Source organism: Fusarium phalaenopsidis (genome assembly GCF_050370095.1).
Source record: "Fusarium phalaenopsidis strain FUZ10S chromosome Unknown contig_32286, whole genome shotgun sequence".
Lineage (NCBI taxonomy): Eukaryota > Fungi > Ascomycota > Sordariomycetes > Hypocreales > Nectriaceae > Fusarium > Fusarium phalaenopsidis.
This window is the reverse complement of record NW_028145413.1, coordinates 2215412-2233996: the sequence shown is the minus strand read 5'-3', so window position 1 is coordinate 2233996 and position 18585 is coordinate 2215412. Positions and strand designations below refer to the sequence as shown.

General features: G+C 49.1%; 3 protein-coding genes across 3 annotated transcripts; 1 reads left to right on the top strand and 2 right to left on the bottom strand.

Annotated features, from left to right (window-relative positions):
• Window positions 1–3377: 3377 nt before the first annotated feature.
• LRP88_03016 (uncharacterized protein) lies at window positions 3378–5786 on the top strand (the record flags this gene model as incomplete). The annotated part of the gene is made up of 1 exon (XM_083239646.1): window positions 3378–5786. The coding sequence occupies one exon, from the start codon at window positions 3378–3380 to the stop codon at window positions 5784–5786; it is 2409 nt and encodes an 802-aa protein (XP_083104776.1).
• Window positions 5787–6949: 1163 nt separating this feature from the next.
• LRP88_03015 (chorismate synthase) lies at window positions 6950–8303 on the bottom strand (the record flags this gene model as incomplete). The annotated part of the gene is made up of 3 exons (XM_083239645.1): window positions 6950–7952; window positions 8014–8199; window positions 8269–8303. 3 exons carry the CDS (start codon window positions 8301–8303, stop codon window positions 6950–6952), a joined length of 1224 nt encoding a protein of 407 aa, XP_083104775.1.
• A 5105-nt stretch (window positions 8304–13408) lies between these two features.
• On the bottom strand, window positions 13409–15180 carry LRP88_03014 (glutamate--ammonia ligase; the record flags this gene model as incomplete). Its single annotated transcript, XM_083239644.1, has 7 exons — window positions 13409–13721; window positions 13782–13902; window positions 13962–14048; window positions 14195–14277; window positions 14327–14661; window positions 14991–15119; window positions 15178–15180. 7 exons carry the CDS (start codon window positions 15178–15180, stop codon window positions 13409–13411), a joined length of 1071 nt encoding a protein of 356 aa, XP_083104774.1.
• Between the last annotated feature and the right edge of the window lie 3405 nt (window positions 15181–18585).

Sequence of the window (18585 nt, the reverse complement as noted above, 5' to 3'; positions counted from 1 at the left end):
GTGGTTAATGCACCTTATCAGATAGCAGCGTATCACTTAAACAACAAGGTCTTGTAGTATGACGGTGATAATGCATTAAAGAACAATAAAAGCGGTGTATAACGAAGAAAAAGAAGCAAAAGACAAGAGACAATCAATCTTTCAATCTATTCTTAGCTTTCACTTACAAGGTCCTCGCTTCTCATGAGCATTTGTTGAGCACCAGGCAGAATATTCTCCCCATGACGGCCTCAGGCCCCCTGAACAATCCCCATAACTCTGTCAAGCCCTCGTTTATGAAACGAAAATTGCCATATTTACTCTTGGGCCAGCTGTCAGTTTCCTAGCTGAGAAATGGCGTCGAACCGGATCACTCCCCCCCGTCCCGGACAGCAGATGCCCAGTTCCTGCAAGATGTGTCTCTCTCAGCCTGGGGAGACTCGTCAGCTGGTACTCTTATCAAGATGCAACGAGTGAATCCTTCCATGGGATCTTGCCTTGGATACGTGGAGTGCGTCTTGTAGGGAGTCCCCTGTCTGTACGACAACGAAGCTGTCAGCAACGGAACAAATATGCTCCCAGCTGAAGTATCTCAGACAACCTCCCCCGGTGTCAACCTTGGCCTAGGTACGGCTGAGCTCCTCGGGGGGTGTTAGACAAGGGCGCGCCACAATATGCGGCCTTGATCGGTGCTTGCCTGGAAAGCTGTAACCATCGCGGGTCCAAGAATCTGCCGCGCTGCGGTTAGCCAACCCCGAATAGATCACTCCCGCGTCCGCAGACCAGGGCGGTTTCAGACGTCATTGCCATGGTGTCATTTATGGGTGTCCTCCTGCCGCTCTCTCGCAAGATGACCTAAAAACGTACATGGCATTGCACCAAGCTGCTTCAGTCGGTGGCTGGCACTACCGGCCCAGGATGTGAGGACGGGCAACGGAGAGGGCTGAGAGGTCACGTTCCTTGCTCCTCAAGCAGGTGTTTTCTTCTCCCCTTTTCAGCTGTTGACCCCTGGTTTATGAGATTCTGACGTCGACGTCAGAACAGGAGCAGAGAAGGGTCGCTCCCTCTGCTCGTCTTCTCATATCATGACTGTAAGGTTCCCGAAGTGAGACATCTACACACAGTGCAATGGAAGAAAACAGGATATTTGCAAGAGCATAAAGCCGCTTAGGCAACATTGACCTCAAGACGCAGCCCATCGAGTAGCCGTTGCAGAGCGACATGGCAACTGCGCATCAAAGAGCGCATGCTTGCGTCCTGGAAGAGTGAGTTATCAATTCCTCAATGCCCATAAATAAAAAGGAAATGTCTTTTTTTACTGCATGCGAGGAGAAGGCGGTCTTCAACACCCCATTATAGCTTACGGGCTTTTGTGGTTGCACATTTTTTCCCCTCCATATGCAGGCCCTCGCGGGCCAAAAAGAAAGGATTCTGCCTTGGCTGTCGTCGAAGCATGCCTTGGCCCGGTGACCCAAAGGGAGGAGACGGTGCAATTGGATTGGTCCCGTCCTGCGAGTTGACGGAGTTTTCCATCTCGTGCTCTGATGCGCTGCTGCACTGCCACCCCTCAGAGTCCCAAGATCTGGGAATGTGTGTCTGCCCAGACTCTCAACCACCATTTTCGTTCTTGCTCTTCAATGTCCTGCACTGGCCTGACTCTCACAGCATTCGGCATCTCCCGCTTTCTGTCTGCCCGAGAGTCTGGAACTAAGGGGCCTCCGGCATGACGACGTTCCGGGTGGGGGATGCAGTGAGACATGCTGGATGGTCGGCAGTCGACGATATCGTCTTTACGAGAAACAAGTGGTTTTTGCTCGGATTAGCTGCCGAGTTTAAATTCCCGTCTTAGTCATACAACTCAGTTACCAAGATTTGCTTGTTTGTTACGATCTGTCATCAATGGTGATGGTATCTCCCGCGGAACTCGCAATCCTCATGCCAGACATGCTCGAATCGTCAGATGTATGCCGCTATTCTCGCACAAAAACCTTGGTTTCAGCTGAGGATTCTGTGGCATATGACGATTGCATCTCGATGCTGTCATTGGTCGCAAAGAGGTAGCCACGAAAAAGCCATGTAAGACTCAGCCCAACTCAACTAAGGAAACCAGAGCCAATGGCTCGGCGCCACACAAACGGCGCCCGTTTGATCCCCCTTTCGGCGACCACATTTTCCCCTAACCACCAGCCAGGACTCTTGGTATCGTGGTGGGGGATAGAGGGCCAAGGACTCTTCGCCGGTGAGCCACATTGTCGGCTCCTGCATGGACGGGACCAGGACGAAACGAGCCTAGGCAATGCGCCTCGACGCAACTTTCCGTACAGTGCTTGTCCCTGGCCTTGTACTGACGCGCTGCCGGACGTTCTGCCTGCTGCTGTGGGATTCTGGCTTCTCTCCTGTCTATCTTGTATTAGGCAGCATGGCCGATACTCAAGACTTGGTTGAGGGTTGCGGGTTGTAAGCTCCATGCAACGCAAGACGGCCTCGCAGAATCTTGTCGACAACGACCCTGGGCCAACCATTGAGGAAACATCAGGTTGGTGGCTGATTTTGTCTCGCTGCTAGAGCATCCCTTGTCAAATCTCGATGAGAGAGCCCCCGGTAAGGGACCACTAATCTCGTCTTTGATGAAAAGCAACTGCGGCCTGTGGATCAGACAATATCAACCTTTAACAGGAGAATACAGGGAACAATACCAAAACTTGCGCCTCCCTGAAGGTGACCGGGGTGTCCGATATACTCCAACTTTGAAGCTGTCTCGGACAGCAAACAACACGGAAGCATAGCCATGAGCGGTGTGTGTGCGTTGCCACGGCTCCTCCACCAAGACTGCCTCGCCAAGCTGGACCCTCACTCACGATGCCCTCGAAATAAGCATCTCACGCGTGGAGGCACTGCCTCTCGGCACATGTGTCATTCACAGCCGTGCAGGTTGCGGCACCCAATGGCTTGGCCGGGCCTCGTCCCCCCCATGTTACCGTCCGGGTGGTGCGCCTTCAACCCGGAACACTGCCACGCTCCCAGGCTATCAGCCCTAAATGATGCAGGCGTTTGACGGCTCTTGACGTGCGGGCTTGAGAGGCTTTCCCGCCGGTTCTAAGATTACCTTCCAATGAGGTTGGCCGTACGCCCTTTTTTTTCGAGGCCGTCTTGCTCTGTCTACCCTTTCTCTCTTCCTCGCGAACCCTACCGTACAGTGTGGGGGGAGATGCTACTTTTGTTTCAAAGGCCAAGGCAACCAGCTCGAGCCTAGAGGTCGTCTGGCTTGATGTTTATTTTGAGACACGGTTCTGCTTCATCCATTTATTCGCTTGGCGCCCTGGGGACTTTGGCAGCTTCTCTCTCGTGGCTCCATCACCACAAACGCCTATGTACACCGCGACTCAACAACAGCATCCATGGCCTCCAAGCACCCATTGAGACGATCGTGTGCCTTTTGCCGGGCGAGGAAGATCAGGTGTTCCAACGAGACCATCTGCGAGGCCTGCCGCAAGCAGGGCGCTGACTGCATCTACGACTTCGAGTCACCACGGTCCAAGGGTCGGAACCCGAGCATTGACAGTACAAAGTCCAACCTGCTGCATGTTCGAAGCGATCATGGGCTTCCGGATAGCAAGAGGAGAAGGTCTTGCTCTGCTAGCTCCACCCCTTCTACTCCCCCGAAGAACCAAGAGGATCAGGGTCCCCCAGGGGAAGCCTTCGAAAGCATCGCTGCATCCCTAGAGCAGATGTTTCGGGAGAAATTTCCTCACAAGTCTGTCAAGTTTACCTCCGAAGAGCAATCCAACTCTCAGCCAAAGTCCAAGCCCAAGGATATCAGGTACACCGGTCTTCTCTCCCTCCTGGCCTACGACCTTGTCGGGCTTGTCGTTGACAGATTTGGCTCCTTGGGATGCTACCACAATGAAGAGAATAGTAGTCGATTCTTCCGGTCCGGCCTGGCCCGCGATAATACCCAAAACATGTTCGACAACCTTGTCCAGGGAACCAACCCCCTTTCCGACTATGGCCCACGACAGCGGACACAACTCATTGATGTCTGGTACTCCGTCCACCCCCTGTCTTTCCTCATATCCAAGACCCTTCTTCTTCGGGAGGTTCGCGACGGCACCTGTGACGAGGTCCTTATAGCTACTATGCTTGCCGAGGCCAGCTTCGTCCTTGGAGACGAAATCAGTGTTGGTCGTGGCCATGACTTGTTGAAGTGGGCTGAAGCACAGCTCCAAAACCGTCGACGTCATCAACAGTCCAGCGAAGACAACTCTATACACTCGAACATACCCACGAGGGTATACAAGCGAGTCACCACTGCACAAGCTTTGGTCCTCCTGGCCTGGAACGCCCTCTCCTCCTATGAGTTTCGCCGGGCAGTCTGCTACATCGACCTGGCTAGCAAGATGGTGACGGAGATCAAAGAATGCATGGCAAGAGATATGTCTCCCCCAAACTCTAGCCGTATCAACGGGGTTGATGTGTTGGATGTCGAGAGAGAGATTGTGACCTATCTCTGGTGGACAACATTCTCCCTGAACCTCTGGACTTGTGTCCAGACGGGTTTCTTGCCCGAATCCACCCCCGCTACCTTCACCCTCGATTCCCTTCCCGTGACGGAGGCCTCCTCTATCATCATTCAACTGGACCTAGTATCTGAGAACTTCAGCACGTTGCAGAAGCAGAAGAGCAGCATGCGCGAGATGTGGCCTCTTGCCCACATTTCCAGCACTGTTGCCTATCTGTTCCTTCACACTTCCGACCAGGCGGCAGCGAGACATGGGGTGGGTGTTTGTCGAGAGGCTATCCGCCTATTCTCTGGCGAAGCAAACAAGGCAGAAGAGAAGACCAAGGCGCCCTTTGGAAGGCAAGCTGACGACGCTTCACGACATTTGCTTCTTGCATTCCACCATACCATGGCTGCCCAGTTTCTCTTCCCGAAGGCTTTCCGCGACCAGGCAACCATCTCTCCAGATACTGTTGATCAGTTCTGCACCTCGATGGATCAAATTCTCCGATTCCTCTCCTTGGCCCCGGAGCAGCCTTGCGACCCCATCTCCATCACTTCCTCCCTTCACCAGTCCCTCCCCAAGGCCCTTTGCCTTCTTCTTGATACCTGCTCCCGAGCCTTCAACTTTATCCGTGCCAACCTGGGTCTCAGCCTGAACGAGACTTACTTCCATCAGGGGTGGGACGGGAGACTACATCCCCTTGCAACCCGGCTCTACACCATGAGCAAGGACGACCGCTTCCATCAGGGGTCGACACTTCGTGCCGTGAGGAAGCAACTAAAGACTTGTGCCCGTGCTTTTGGAGCATCTGGTGCTTCGAACTCTCTGGGCGTCCCTGAAGCAAACACAAACAACATGCGCTCAGCGTCACATTCTCCTCAGCACAATGTTCAGGCGCCCGGCTACTTCACTGCCACACCACAGGCGATCGGTGACGCATCGTCGCCCTTCTCATGCATCGAGGATATTTCCAGAGTATCTTCCTCGATGCCATCATCTTCTGGCTCATCAGCGAGCGTCTCGTTTACTCCTTTTGAGCAAATGAGCAAATGGCCGATAGATGGTGGCTTCTCTCCAGATATGCTGAGCACAAGCACCTTTAGCCCTCCTGCGGCCATGCAGCATGGCGTCACCAATGGATCGGCTATGAACAATATGTGGTACTCTCAACCTCCCATGATGGACCTCGAGCCCGCGGGCCCGGTCTCGATCCAGCTTGGTCAATGGGTTTGGCCTCCCACGAGCTCTGAGGAAGCTACATATCTCTCCTTCCAAGCCTTGGATATGGAGGAGGCTCCGGAATAGATTGAGCTTAGGAAAGATGGTCTAAGCCAAGAGGGCTAAGATCAGGACAGGACTTACGAAAATCTTCATAAAAAGACGAAAGGTTGAGGCGGGGTTTAGGATCAAGGCTTCTGTGAAGGGGGAGGCTACCCACCATATGATCTTTGCCTGCTTTCAACGCATAGACTACATCATATAGCACGGGATGCTTCTGCCGCCGGCGGCATTAGGCCATGGAGTTACTGGATGTCATCTTGGGTACAGCGCGAGCGTGGGTTTGGCAATTCATGACTTGTACGTACGAAACGAAACAACCGAGACTGGCACGTCTTGCAAGAAAAACAAAGGAACGAAGAATGATGGAATGAACGCGATCGAGATTAGTTTCTCCAAATTCACCTACATGTTAGATACTTGAAAATCTTTACTATTTGTGCCATTTCAATACTACGTATTGCGTCTAATCTTCCCTGTCCGCTTAGTTCCGCCTCAGTTTGGTATGAGTCTCTGTTATCCTGCAGTGAGAAAAACATTCAAGTATAGCGGTTGTTCGTTTTTTAGTGCCAAAAATGATCCCTTTGAGGTGACGTAGCCGAGCATCCGTACTCCCTCAAGACGCGCGCCGACGCTTGATCTTTCACCATCTGCCACTGTCTGTTTTGTCTTCCTCGCACGGCCGGATTCTCTCATCGTCGCTGACGAAATACCCTTCGCGTCCTCTTGCGTGAGCGCCGACGCTTCCCGAGGCCGCCCTTTGATCGTTCCTTCGGCCATGTAAGGAGAATGCTGACCTCGTTGTGCTCGCCAATCGGGGATGTCTTGAGGCCTCAAACATCTCCGGGCCCTCTGCCACCAGCGCAATGGTGTGCCACGCGTTGTCGAAAGGCTGCTCCTGGTCGTGCGCAGGAACTTGTTAAGTAGGCAGAAGAAGAATAGAACAGTACTATGGCGATCACTATCGCTGTAGTGTAGGCCCGTCCCTCCGGCCCGGGCTTGAAGGCATTTTCGGTTTCATTAGGGAAGGACAGAGCATGGACAGGGCCGAAGTCTAATAAACGATGTATCCTCCTAACGCTTTAAATCTTTGCGAGCACCTTGACCCTAACCGTTTTTATACTGCCAGTGTTCCCCCTTAGTCTCCACGTTCACTCATAGCAAATTAAGCCCTCGTACTCCGAAATGTACTACCGTCCAGCTGCGGCAATCTTCACGCCCATCTGCCTCGCGTGCTGAGCCATGAGGGCGTCAGCAATAGTCAGAGCGGCCATGGCCTCGACGATAGGAACCGCGCGAGGAGCAACATTAGGGTCGTGACGGCCCTTGGCGGTCAGGATGCCCTCGCCCGAAGCGTCGTAGCGAGCAGTAGTCTGGTCCTGGGAGATTGTAGCGGGGGGCTTGAACGCAACGCGGAAGAAGATGGGCATGCCGTTGGAGATGCCGCCCTGGATACCGCCGGAGTGGTTCGTCTTGGTCTGCAGGCGGGAGGGAGGAATGCCAGCGCCAGCGCTCGCCGTTGCATCGTCGGCGGCGGCGGTAGACACGAAGGGGTCGTTGTGGCGGGATCCGCGCATCTCGGCGCCGCGGAAGCCAGAGCCAATCTCAAAGCCCTTAGTGGCAGGAATAGACATCATAGCGTGGGCGAGGAGAGCCTCAAGCTTATCAAAGCACGGCTCGCCGAGGCCGGAGGGGCACCCGCGAATAATACAGGTTACGGTACCACCAGTAGAGTCGTGCTGATCGCGGAGCTCGGCAATCTTATCCTCCATACGCTTCGCGACGGTAGTATCAGGGCAGCGCACGGGAAGGAACTCATCTACCTTCTCGCGGGTTAGGGAGTCAACAAGCTCGAGGAACTTAGGGTTGCTACTAAGGGAGTCGATATCGTCGCTATCGGTTATAGGCCTGTCCTCAAAGAGCTTGATGTTGCCAACCGAGGAAACAAAGGCAACGATCTCGACGCCGTAGGCCTCGCGCAGCCACTTCTCGGCAACAGCGCCGGCGGCGACGCGGGCAATAGTCTCACGGGCGCTGCTCCGGCCGCCGCCAGAGGAGGCCTTAGTACCATACTTCTCAAGGTAAGTCCAGTCGGCGTGGGAGGGGCGCGGGTAGAGGTCGATGGTCTTGGAGCCGTAGTCGTGAGGGCGTTGATCTTCGTTAGGCACGGTCAGGAGTATGGGTGTGCCCAATCTGCGACCCTAGGGTATTAGCATCATGGCAAATATTACGACTTCCTGTAGGGTTGTCACACGTGCGCCCAAACTCGCATCCAGATCCTATAGTCACGCGGTCCTTCTCGTCGCGCGGGGTGGTGATGGCCGACTGGCCCGGGCGCCGGCGGTTGAGCTGCGGCTGGATGTCGGACTCGGTGAGGTACAGGCCTGGCGGGCAGTTCTCGATGATACAGGAGACGGTCTTGCCGTGGGACTCGCCGGCGCTGTGACGATGGAGGTCAGTAGGCTGTTGTCTTGCGTTCCTAGCAGTTTAGTGGAGGGAGAGGACTCACGTCGTCACGCGAAAGTAGTTGCCAAATGTCGACATGGTGTCTTTATCTGTTCTGTATGTTCACTGGGTGAATTGATTGACAGAAGAGAGAGAGGTTAGAGGGGGAGGAATGTAGCGATGTCGCAAAGATATTTTTCTGGGGAGTCACACCTGCACCGGCACCGGTGCAAATAAGTCACGTGCCCACCGCACCGGCCCCGGTGCAAATAAGATCTGTTATGTAAGCTCACAGCCCCAATTGCGCTGAAGATGGCAATTGGCTTATAGAGGTAGCTTACAACGGCTCTCAAAAGCAGCTTGCAATAGCTTGCAATGGAAGGCAGCTTGCAACAGCTTGCAACGGCTTGCAAAGGCAGCTTACAGCGCCCTCGTACCGTGGTTAGGTAGCTGTGGCTAAGTGTGGCTAAGTGGCTGATTTTAAGTTAGCCTCTAATTGGCTCTGCGTTGCTAGCTTATATAATAGATCTTATTTATACTAGGGCTAGTGTGGTGGGCATATAATTTATATATACTAGCCTTACTATAAATTTTATTTTTTTTTATTAGTAATTAATTATAAAATAATATTTTATAATTTTTATAATAATATTTTTTATTAAATTAAAAAATATAAAATATTAAAGCTTTAAGGTATTATCTAAAAAAATATTAGACTTATTTAAAAAGAGCTTATTAAGTTTTATAAAAGACTAAAGAATAGAGATAATATAGTCTTTAAAGACTATAGGGTAGGTAATAAAGATAGGAGGTAAATAGGCAGTGGAATTAGTCTTTATAAAAAGCTAATTAGCTAGGTAAGGAATCATAGAGTAATAAAAGTGGGTCAAAAGTAAGATAGGGTTATAATAAAGAAGACCAGCTTCTAATTGGTATTTTTATTGCTTATCATAGTTAAAAATCTCAGGAGCTATTTCTAAGAGAAGGCCTTTAGCTTATATAGCAAACTGCTCGGAATCTATTAGCCCGACTCGGATAAAAGTTATACCGTCGGATAGCTCTGATTCCGGGCTTTGAGGCTATGTTGGTTTTACTAGTAACGGATAACTAGAAGCCGAGTTATGGCATAATAGAAACTAAAACCTATAGGGTTTTAAACTAGGATATTTAAAACCGGATAGGAAATATCCTTTGGAAGGTTACGGCTTTAACGGCGTTATCGGGCTTATGATAAAGGTTTAAGTCCGAAGTTACGTGACCTTCCTAAAAGGGAAATAAGCCTAGAAAGGGCAGTATTAATACTCCCTTATATCTTACTTACTTAAGCAGCTATTACTTAGGTAAGCACTTTATAAGAAAGCGCATAAGCTAAAGTATAAGGTAATAAAATCCTAGGCTTATATATTATAAGCGTATTTTTTTAGAATTTTATTTATAAAAAACCTTCTTAGAAGTAAGGTATTTTATACTAAATAAACCGGGTTTTCCTTATTATCTAACCTTTTAGATTTATCTATAAGGCTAGAAGATAAGGATTCTAAATTATAAGCATTAGGGTTATTTCTTAAAGATTAAGAAATATTAGTTATATAGCTATTATAGCTTTTATCTAGATTATTTAAAATCCAGGCTATAGTTACCTTTTTAGGTATAGCTATTTCCCTAGCTTCTAACTCATTAGTTACTTCTTTAATTTTATTTAAATAATCCTCTATAGTAGAGTAATTAGATAAAAATAAATTAAAAAATTCCTTTATAAGTAGGAATTCTAAAGTAAATCTAAAAGAATTATAAAGATTTTTTAAGGCTTCCTATGCCTTATAAGCAGTATTTATATACTTAATTTATAAAAGTGGGCCGTCTTTTAAGTATAAACGAATTATAGCTAAAGCTTCTTGACTTTTAGCTATAAGGCTTTCTTCTATAGTAATAGAAGTATAAAGCTTTTCTTTAGTTAATAAAGCTTCTAGCCTTAAGGCCTAAGTTATATAATTTTTACTTCTCTTAAGGGAGGAAATATTATATTTATTATTAGCTATTTTTAAATAGCTTATTTTTTAAGTATTTTATATATAAAATACTTAAAGTTATAGTCTTTTTAAGACTTAATAAAGAGAACCTAATAATGGTTTTTTTTTTATTATAGCTAATAGCTAATATTTACTAGATTTTACTAGTTTTATTAGGTAGTTATAGCTAATATATAATCCTTATTAAGAAAGTCTCTAATAAAAGGGTATTCTTCTAAGAGGAGCTTTTCTTTATATAAGAAATTATATAAAGTTATAAAAAAAATATCTCTATTAAATAGAGAAATAAAGGGGTATAGGGTAACTGAAACCCTTGATTTTCCCTTAATAGTAGGGAGATAAATAGTTAAAGAAGAGTATTCTTTAATATCTAAAGGCTTATTATAGTCTATTATATAAGCTGAGCAACCGGGCTTATAACCTATAAAAGACTAAAGAATAGAGATAATATAGTCTTTAAAGACTATAGGGTAGGTAATAAAGATAGGAGGTGAATAGGCAGTGGAATCAGTCTTTATAAAAAGCTAATTAGCTAGGTAAGGAATCATAGAGTAATAAAAGTGGGTCAAAAGTAAGATAGGGTTATAATAGAGAAGACCAGCTTCTGATTGGTGTTTTTATTGCTTGTTATAGTTAAAAATCTTAGGAGCTATTTCTAAGAGAAGGCCTTTAGCTTATATAGCAAACTGCTCGGAATCTATTAGCCCGACTCGGATAAAAGTTATACCGTCGGATAGCTCTGATTCCGGGCTTTGAGGCTATGTTGGTTTTGCTAGTAACGGATAACTAGAAGCCGAGTTATGGCATAATAGAAACTAAAACCTATAGGGTTTTAAACTAGGATATTTAAAACCGGATAGGAAATATCCTTTGGAAGGTTACGGCTTTAACGGCGTTATCGGGCTTATAATAAAGGTTTAAGTCCGAAGTTACGTGACCTTCCTAAAAGGGAAATAAGCCTAGAAAGGGCAGTATTAATACTCCCTTATATTTTGCTTACTTAAGCAGCTATTGCTTAGGTAAGCACTTTATAAGAAAGCGCATAAGCCAAAGTATAGGGTAATAAAATCCTAGGCTTATATATTATAAGCGTATTTTTCTAGAATTTTATTTATAAAAAACCTTCTTAGAAGTAAGGTATTTTACAAGTTTTTAAATAATTAATTTATATTAAAATAAAATAAAATATTAAAAAAATAAAAATTATATATAATAATAACTATTTTATAATTTTATATTACTTAAAATAGAGATTAAAGTATTATAATTAATATTTTAATAATTTTAATAAGAAATATATTATATTATATTATATTTTAATTAATAAAAATAATCTTATTAAAAGAGCTATCTATTAATATATTATTATTTTAAGTAATATTTTTATTTTTATAAAAATAAAGCTTTTTTAATTATTATTCTTTATACTTTACAGTAACCTTAGGCGCTTTATATAATAATAGGATTAGCTGTGATACTTGTCCTCTTCCCTTGGACCATTTAGACTGGGCAAAGAACTCGGTCTATTAGATAAAAGATTACAGGCTCGGAAGACAGGTGTCATAGAACGGCCTAGATGGCCGAGGTCGTGACGAGAATCAAGAACGAGGCTTATTATGAAGTTAGCCAAGCGGCCAGGGCTGCAACGGGGCTGTGGCTTCCCTTTTTTGTTTGCAAGGGCCTGGTTAAATGAACGTCTCTGACACTAGGGTGATGTATTGCGGTAGACTGTACGACAGGTCTGTCAGTATAACAAAGCGGATGAGCGAAGCGAGGATAGCCCTCCGCAGGAGGCCCGCGGCAGCGCCGACGGAAGGGAATTTTTTTTCCGACATGGAACGGAGCCGGGCTTCACAGGTTAGTTATTTCTTGATTTTATCTCGATTGGTCCAGGTTTCGTCGACAAATGCTGACTTATATCCAGCAACTTCTCCCCCCAAGGCTATGTGTGTCGAGGGAGATAACTAGGGATTACCTCTTCACTCTTATTAGGTAGAGCAATCATCTTTCCTACCTACATCATAGCACTCAGTAAGTCATTTTTGGAAAGAACGAGTTTCAGCCGATAGAGATGTTTGTTAATGACGATGGCTTGAATGTGCCAACCAAGCAAAAAATGACAAAGGCGCAAACAAATTCCTTCTAAGTATCCGTACTCCCCTTACGGCCGAAACAATTGTTGTGGAAAGTATCCCAACAGTTGGAATTAATACAGCTTCAAACCAAGCAACTCTGCCGCAACCCATCGCGCTTTCCCTGGGGGACTGTTGATCAGGGAGAGAAGGATGGCGGCTAGTGGGTCCCGCATCTACAGCCGCTCCCGTCGGCACGGAAATAAATAACCTTATTTCCAATCATAGAATTTTGCGGGGGTAGCGGCCTGCTTTTTCTGTCAGGCTGAAAGGTGCGGCCGACCTCTGTGAGAACTTCATCTCAGGAAGAGATATTGTCGCCCAACAAGTAAAGGGTTATAGTTGGGTACCAAGGCTAGCAAGGCATAGAGAATGGTGTACCCTTTGGTGGATACAATACTTTCCCGAGGCTGAAAGGAGAGCTCAGTTTCATCGAGATCAGTGGCGGAAGAGAGTTCCAACCGCGTTCTTCTCTTAAGGGTTGACGCGCCAACGGCACGAAAGCCTGAAGAGAGGGTGTAGTTAACAGTTCTCAGAGCCGTTCAGCTTTGACGAAACTGCCGCCGGCAGCGTCACATAGACCATGTTCAGACTTGAAGCTGGCTCCCGCCCCTGTTCCTTTTCAGTTCAATCTAACTCGGATTGATGCCCAATTCTAATTCCGTTGGACTCTCAGTGGGCCTGTTGAACGCCCGATGAGTGCTTTGGTTGAGTCCCCGCTAAGTGGGACATGCAGGTTGAGCTGAATAGAGTGACAAGAGCATGCATGATATTCGGGATCGTGCATTTGAGCCTTGCAAGGACGTCGGAACATAGTTACTGTGGCATTCAGCGGCTAAGCGTCGATGCCACGGCCGGTCACGGCCATGGCCATTGTTCACAGGTGAATGAAGGGAACGGTATAAGTGTTTGAATCAGTGATCGTTGAAATTACTGGATCTCGCTGGACCAGTTGTCATGCTATCTATGTAATAGTATCCCAAACCTCACGCCATTAACCATGTAAGACGAAGTCGTCGTAAAAATCTTTTGACAGAAACGCTTAAGCCATAGAGAACTGAAGGAGAACCTTGGTGACCCGGTAAGGATCGGCGTTGGACGCAGGGCGACGGTCCTCGAAATAACCGTAGCCCTTAGCTGCGGTTTCCCGAGGAACACGGATACTTGTGCCACGGTTGGCGACGCCCCAGGAGAAAGAGTCGATCGAGCCGGTCTCGTGGCGACCAGTAAGACGCTGGTCGTTGTCCTCGCCGTACTCAGCGATACACTCGGCGTGGTGAGGCTCAAGCTTCTTAAGAGCCTCCTCAATAACCTTCATGCCGCCCTCGACACGCATAGCCTTGGTGGAGAAGTTGCTGGATGAAAGTCAGCATATCTCAACGAAACCTGGATTAACATGAATGAAATCAACTAACCTGTGCAGTCCAGCTCCGTTCCAATCACCAGGAATAGGCTTGGGGTGCAGGGAAACCTTTGCGCCGAACTCCTCAGAGATACGGGCGAGGAAGAATCGCGAAACCCAGAGCATATCACCCACTGCGAAATTTTGGTGGTTAGCGACGAAATGGGGCAAAACGGGGGAACTTCGGACATACTCTCAATGCCCAGGCAAGGGCCGACTTGGTACTCCCACTGGGCAGGCATAACCTCAGCGTTGGTGCCAGAAATCTTGATACCGGCGTCTGGGTGATGTTAGATTGGGGTGTCACGTGACCGCCATCACAACGCGATTGAACTCCCACGAATGACAAGTGCGTTTACATGTCGCAACTTATCATTCGCAGGATATTTCAAACGTGTAGACGGCTTAAGGGTGGGTAAAACTTACACAAGCAAGCCTTGTAGTGAGCCTCGACGATATCACGCTGGACAACCTTGCCAGTACCGACACCGCAGTAGTACTCGCCCTGACTGTAATGAGGTTAGAAAGGTTTACGCAAACGAATATCGGACGACTTACGGAGCGGGGAAACCACCGGAAGGCCAGCCGTAGGGTCGGTTGTCAAGACCGAGGAGAGTGTACTCCTGCTCAAGACCGAACCAGGGCTCGTCATCGGCGTAGGTGTCCATGACCTTCACGCAGTCATGTCGGTAGTTGTACTTGTTGGGAGTGCCATCGGCGTTCCAGCACTCGGCGAGAACAATGATGTTGGGAGAGCCGCGGAAGGGATCGGGGTAGACGGCGCAAGGTCGGAGGTAGACATCGGAGTTGTCACCGGGGGCTTGGCGGGTGGAAGAACCATCGAAGTTCCAGACGGGGAGGTCCTCGGGCTTGTACTCCTTCTCAGGGAGAGTCTGCGAGAATTGTATCAGTATAACTGTTCTTCGTCGTCGTTTCTTGCTTCCTTCTCAATCGGGCAATGCCGGCTTTATCCAGGCCGACGGGTCGGGACCCGCAATACCCCACTTTGTGGGGTATGCGGGCAGCTATTTTTGGTCCCATTGGCCAGAAGGCAGGCGCGACGCCGGAAAGAGCGAATGCGCTGCTCAGCCTCGGATGAAGACCCTGCGACGTGATGACGCTGGGTCCGGCCGGGTGGCCAAAACTTGCCGATTCGCCATCGCAACAGGAGAAGGCAGCCCGGACAAAGGAGCCCGGAAAGGAGAGAATGGGTAAGACTTACTCGGGACTTTGATCGAGTCTCGCCATCGGCATCAACCCAGACGTACTCGGCCATGATCTGGCCCTTCTGGTCGAGCTTGAGATACTTTGCGAGGGTCTCGGTCCTCGAGGTGACGGGAGCTGAAGTCGCCTGCGACATGTGGTGTTAGTGGGCGCCGATAACAGGAGGGGCACATGATAAGCCTCACCATTGTGAAGGATGTTTTTGTGAGGTGAGGGGGAAAAGATTAGAATTCCAAGCGAGATCCGGAAGAAAGAAAGTGAATTGATACTGAACGTATCACACAAATAGACGGGAATGTGAAGGATGACCAAATTCAACGTTTGAAAGTCCGGGGCGGATGAGGGTTTTATGTTGACGGATTTGAGCGCCGCCGTCTCCAAACACAGCTTGACTCTTTCGCCCACCAAAAGATAAGACTTGCTGTGGCCGGATGCAGGGGTGTGGCTGCTACCGGCCATGGTGGGTATTCGCCCATCACAGGGTGCGATTGGCGTTCGGCAGGGCCACAAGGAGGGGGGTGGCGTAAGGATCCTCGCAAACCGCACGCACATGGAAGATACATGAGCTCTACATAGAACACCTCCTTCTCCAACATGTACTTGTCGCGAGAGAGAGAAACCATAAGGTAACGACGTTCCGTTCAGGGATTTACTCTCGCCACACCCCGAAGCCAGCCCAGCCCAGACCAGAACCCGAGCAAGCTGCTAAATTGAGCGCATTCAAGAGTCGGCTCGGAGTCAGTTTCTCTCTGTCATATCCCATCTCGTTGTGCGCGCGGCGGGCAGCATCCCACCGCCCGCTCTCATCATATCCGGTCCTGCGGTCTTCCGGTCAGCCAAGGGGCCCCCCCATCCCCCAACCGGTTTTCAAGAAAGAATGGGCTGCGTCAATGCTGCTGCCGGCAGGACAGCTACTCTCTTCAGGGCACCGCCGCCTCGTGATGACACCGAGGCGGGTAGGGGAGTCGCTGAGTACCCATATGACATAACGGGCGGCGGCCTCGGCGGAGCTCTGCTCACGAGGGGGTGTGTGCGCCGGGTCTGATCCATGTACCTCCGTACTCGCACAGCCGCTCGGCGGAGATCGCCAGCGGCATATGGCGGTGCCCCTTCGAGGTCCCTCCCCAGCCACCACCGGGCCGGGTTGGCTCAGCGACCTCTTGTTAACTGAACTGTAATGCTGTAATTAGACAGTGAACAGTGCCGATTCGGCTTCTATTTTGAAAAAGAGTCATCTGAGAATTGACGACCACGGATGGAGATTCCCCTAGAAGCGCCCTCCTCCGACTCGCTCACCCACGGAGTCCCATCCCCGACGACCAGGCCAGACCAGAGACGCAACGCAATCAGTTCCCCCCCATCCTCGGCCAATGCAAATGCCTATCCAAGACCCCAACCCAACGCGAGCCAGGGCCTCTTATCGTCAGAAACTGTTCAAGAGTCGAGTTAGCTGTGGTGCGTGTGTGTGCCCGCCGCATGCCCGCAAGGGGCAAGGTGGGGTGACAAGTCGAAGCCCTTTCCGCTCATTGATCAGCCCGTCCACTCGTCCACTCGGCGTGTGCCAATTACTCTTCCTCCAGACCGAAGCCATCGCGGACTGCCCTGTGAAGCCTTGACAGTTTGTGATTACACTTTGATCGAGTCAGGAGATAGCGATGCTATCTGATTGACCTTCTGTCCCCCATTCCCCATCCCCCCCATATTGTGTGTGCCCCCCAAATCCTCCCACCACGGCGTCGAGGCTATCAATGGCTCCCGCACCCGCGAGGAAGACTCTGGGGTTGAAGTGTGGGACAGGCAAAAAAGACAGACTTTGACGCCCTGAGGCTGGCTTGTGCGGCCAGAGACGACGCAACGGTACCTTGAAATCCTTGTGCGGTCCCCAGTGTTCCCCAGGAACCAGTGATATTCCTGGCCTCGACGAGAGATCCAACTCTGGACCCTGTTTTTTTACCCCTGGCCCACGTCCTAATGTCATTATGTACATACATGTAGCGAAAGGCGCAAGCACGCGGCATCGCAGATGGCAGCAGCCTGCCATGGCCAACAAGCGCCCTGTTCGAGCCCCTCCCAGATGCGAGCCATGGATGACTGGCCTTGTAAAAAATTTGCCCTGTCGTTTTTCTTTTCTTTCCTTCTGGTTTATTTTCAGAGTCTGGGCTTCTTTCACTTGTTCCTGTGACTCTTGAGAACGTCTGAGCTCGGTGGTTCCGGTTTGTCCCCGTTCTGTTACCAAATCGTTTGCTTGAGCCCCAGACGGTTTATACTCGTTTGGGTAAGAGGCCCTGTTTCTTTGTTAAACATGTTCCAACCTGTTCCCAACCCTGCGCCGCATCGCCATAGGCGGAAGCCTTGTGCCGCCGCCTCTTGGTGCTGCCGGGCGACGAGTCGGTGTCTCTCCAAGCCATGAGGCCCAATCCAATGTACAGTACCACGCCGAGGAGACACCAGTACAAGAGGATTAGTTGATGCTCCTCTAAGAATACCGATGAAGATATAATAAAAATTAGAAGACTGCAAATAGAAGATTTTATGAATTTTATGAGGTTTATGATTTTTTCATTTAGTTTTAGAGTATTTTTTTTGGCTCATCCTCATCCTAAAACATATCATCAACTTTGACAAGTTGGAGGTACATACACCTCCAGCTACGTGGATACACCAACAAACGCCACCCCAAAAAAAGCATGCTCTGGAGTCAGAGGAGCCACACCAGGACGCAGGACGCAGGACGGACAGCAGAATCTTATCGTCGGCCCTTGATTGGTCCCAAAGATGTTCTGCATAATGCCTGTTATCTCACCTTGGGCTGTCACGGCCACGGCTGCCAGCCGTTGGAAGCTCCTGGTTGGGTAAAATCGCTCAGCGGGCTGAGCAAATCTGAGTTTTTGGGTGAACCCCCAGTCTTTTTTTCCGTTTCCCCAGACCGTCTCCGTACACCTTGACTCCAGATTGTCAGGTCCCAAAGCTTGCTCTCCGGCCTCGGGGAAAAAACTTCTTCTTCTGGTCCCGTAGCTCCTAGTTTAACCCACGATCCCTTCATCTAGAATATCTTTCGGGTTGTTGACCGACCTCCCTTGCCCCTTGGCAACTCATCTAGAAGCGCCTCCATTTTCCCGGCGTCGAGATTTTATTCCCGAGCTGGGCCCGGCTGCCTGTAACGAACCGTTCATCTTGCTTTCTCCTGTGGGCACAAGACCAGGGAAAGTGAGTGACTTGGTTGCAAGGGTTGCAAGTCGCCCTGCACATTTTGACTCTCAATTGGCACATCCTCGAGTGTCTGACAGTCATGAGAATTAACAGGGGAGTAAACAACGCGCGTGCATTCATAATGAGCCACGTTTGTCTTTTCCTACCTTGAAAAATGCAGGCGAATATACATTTCTAAAACATAATGACTTGGTACACGGACGCGTTATACATGCACGTAGCTACGTTTTCGTACCCCAGCACCTGCGAGGTCCCCATCAAAACCGGGGGTACGTATGGAATGACCCACGCAGATGCAATCGACACAATTATCTACACATGTTTAGGAAGGCAACTCATCATAAGAATCGTGTCTTATTTTAACCACCATTTCCTCTTTGGTC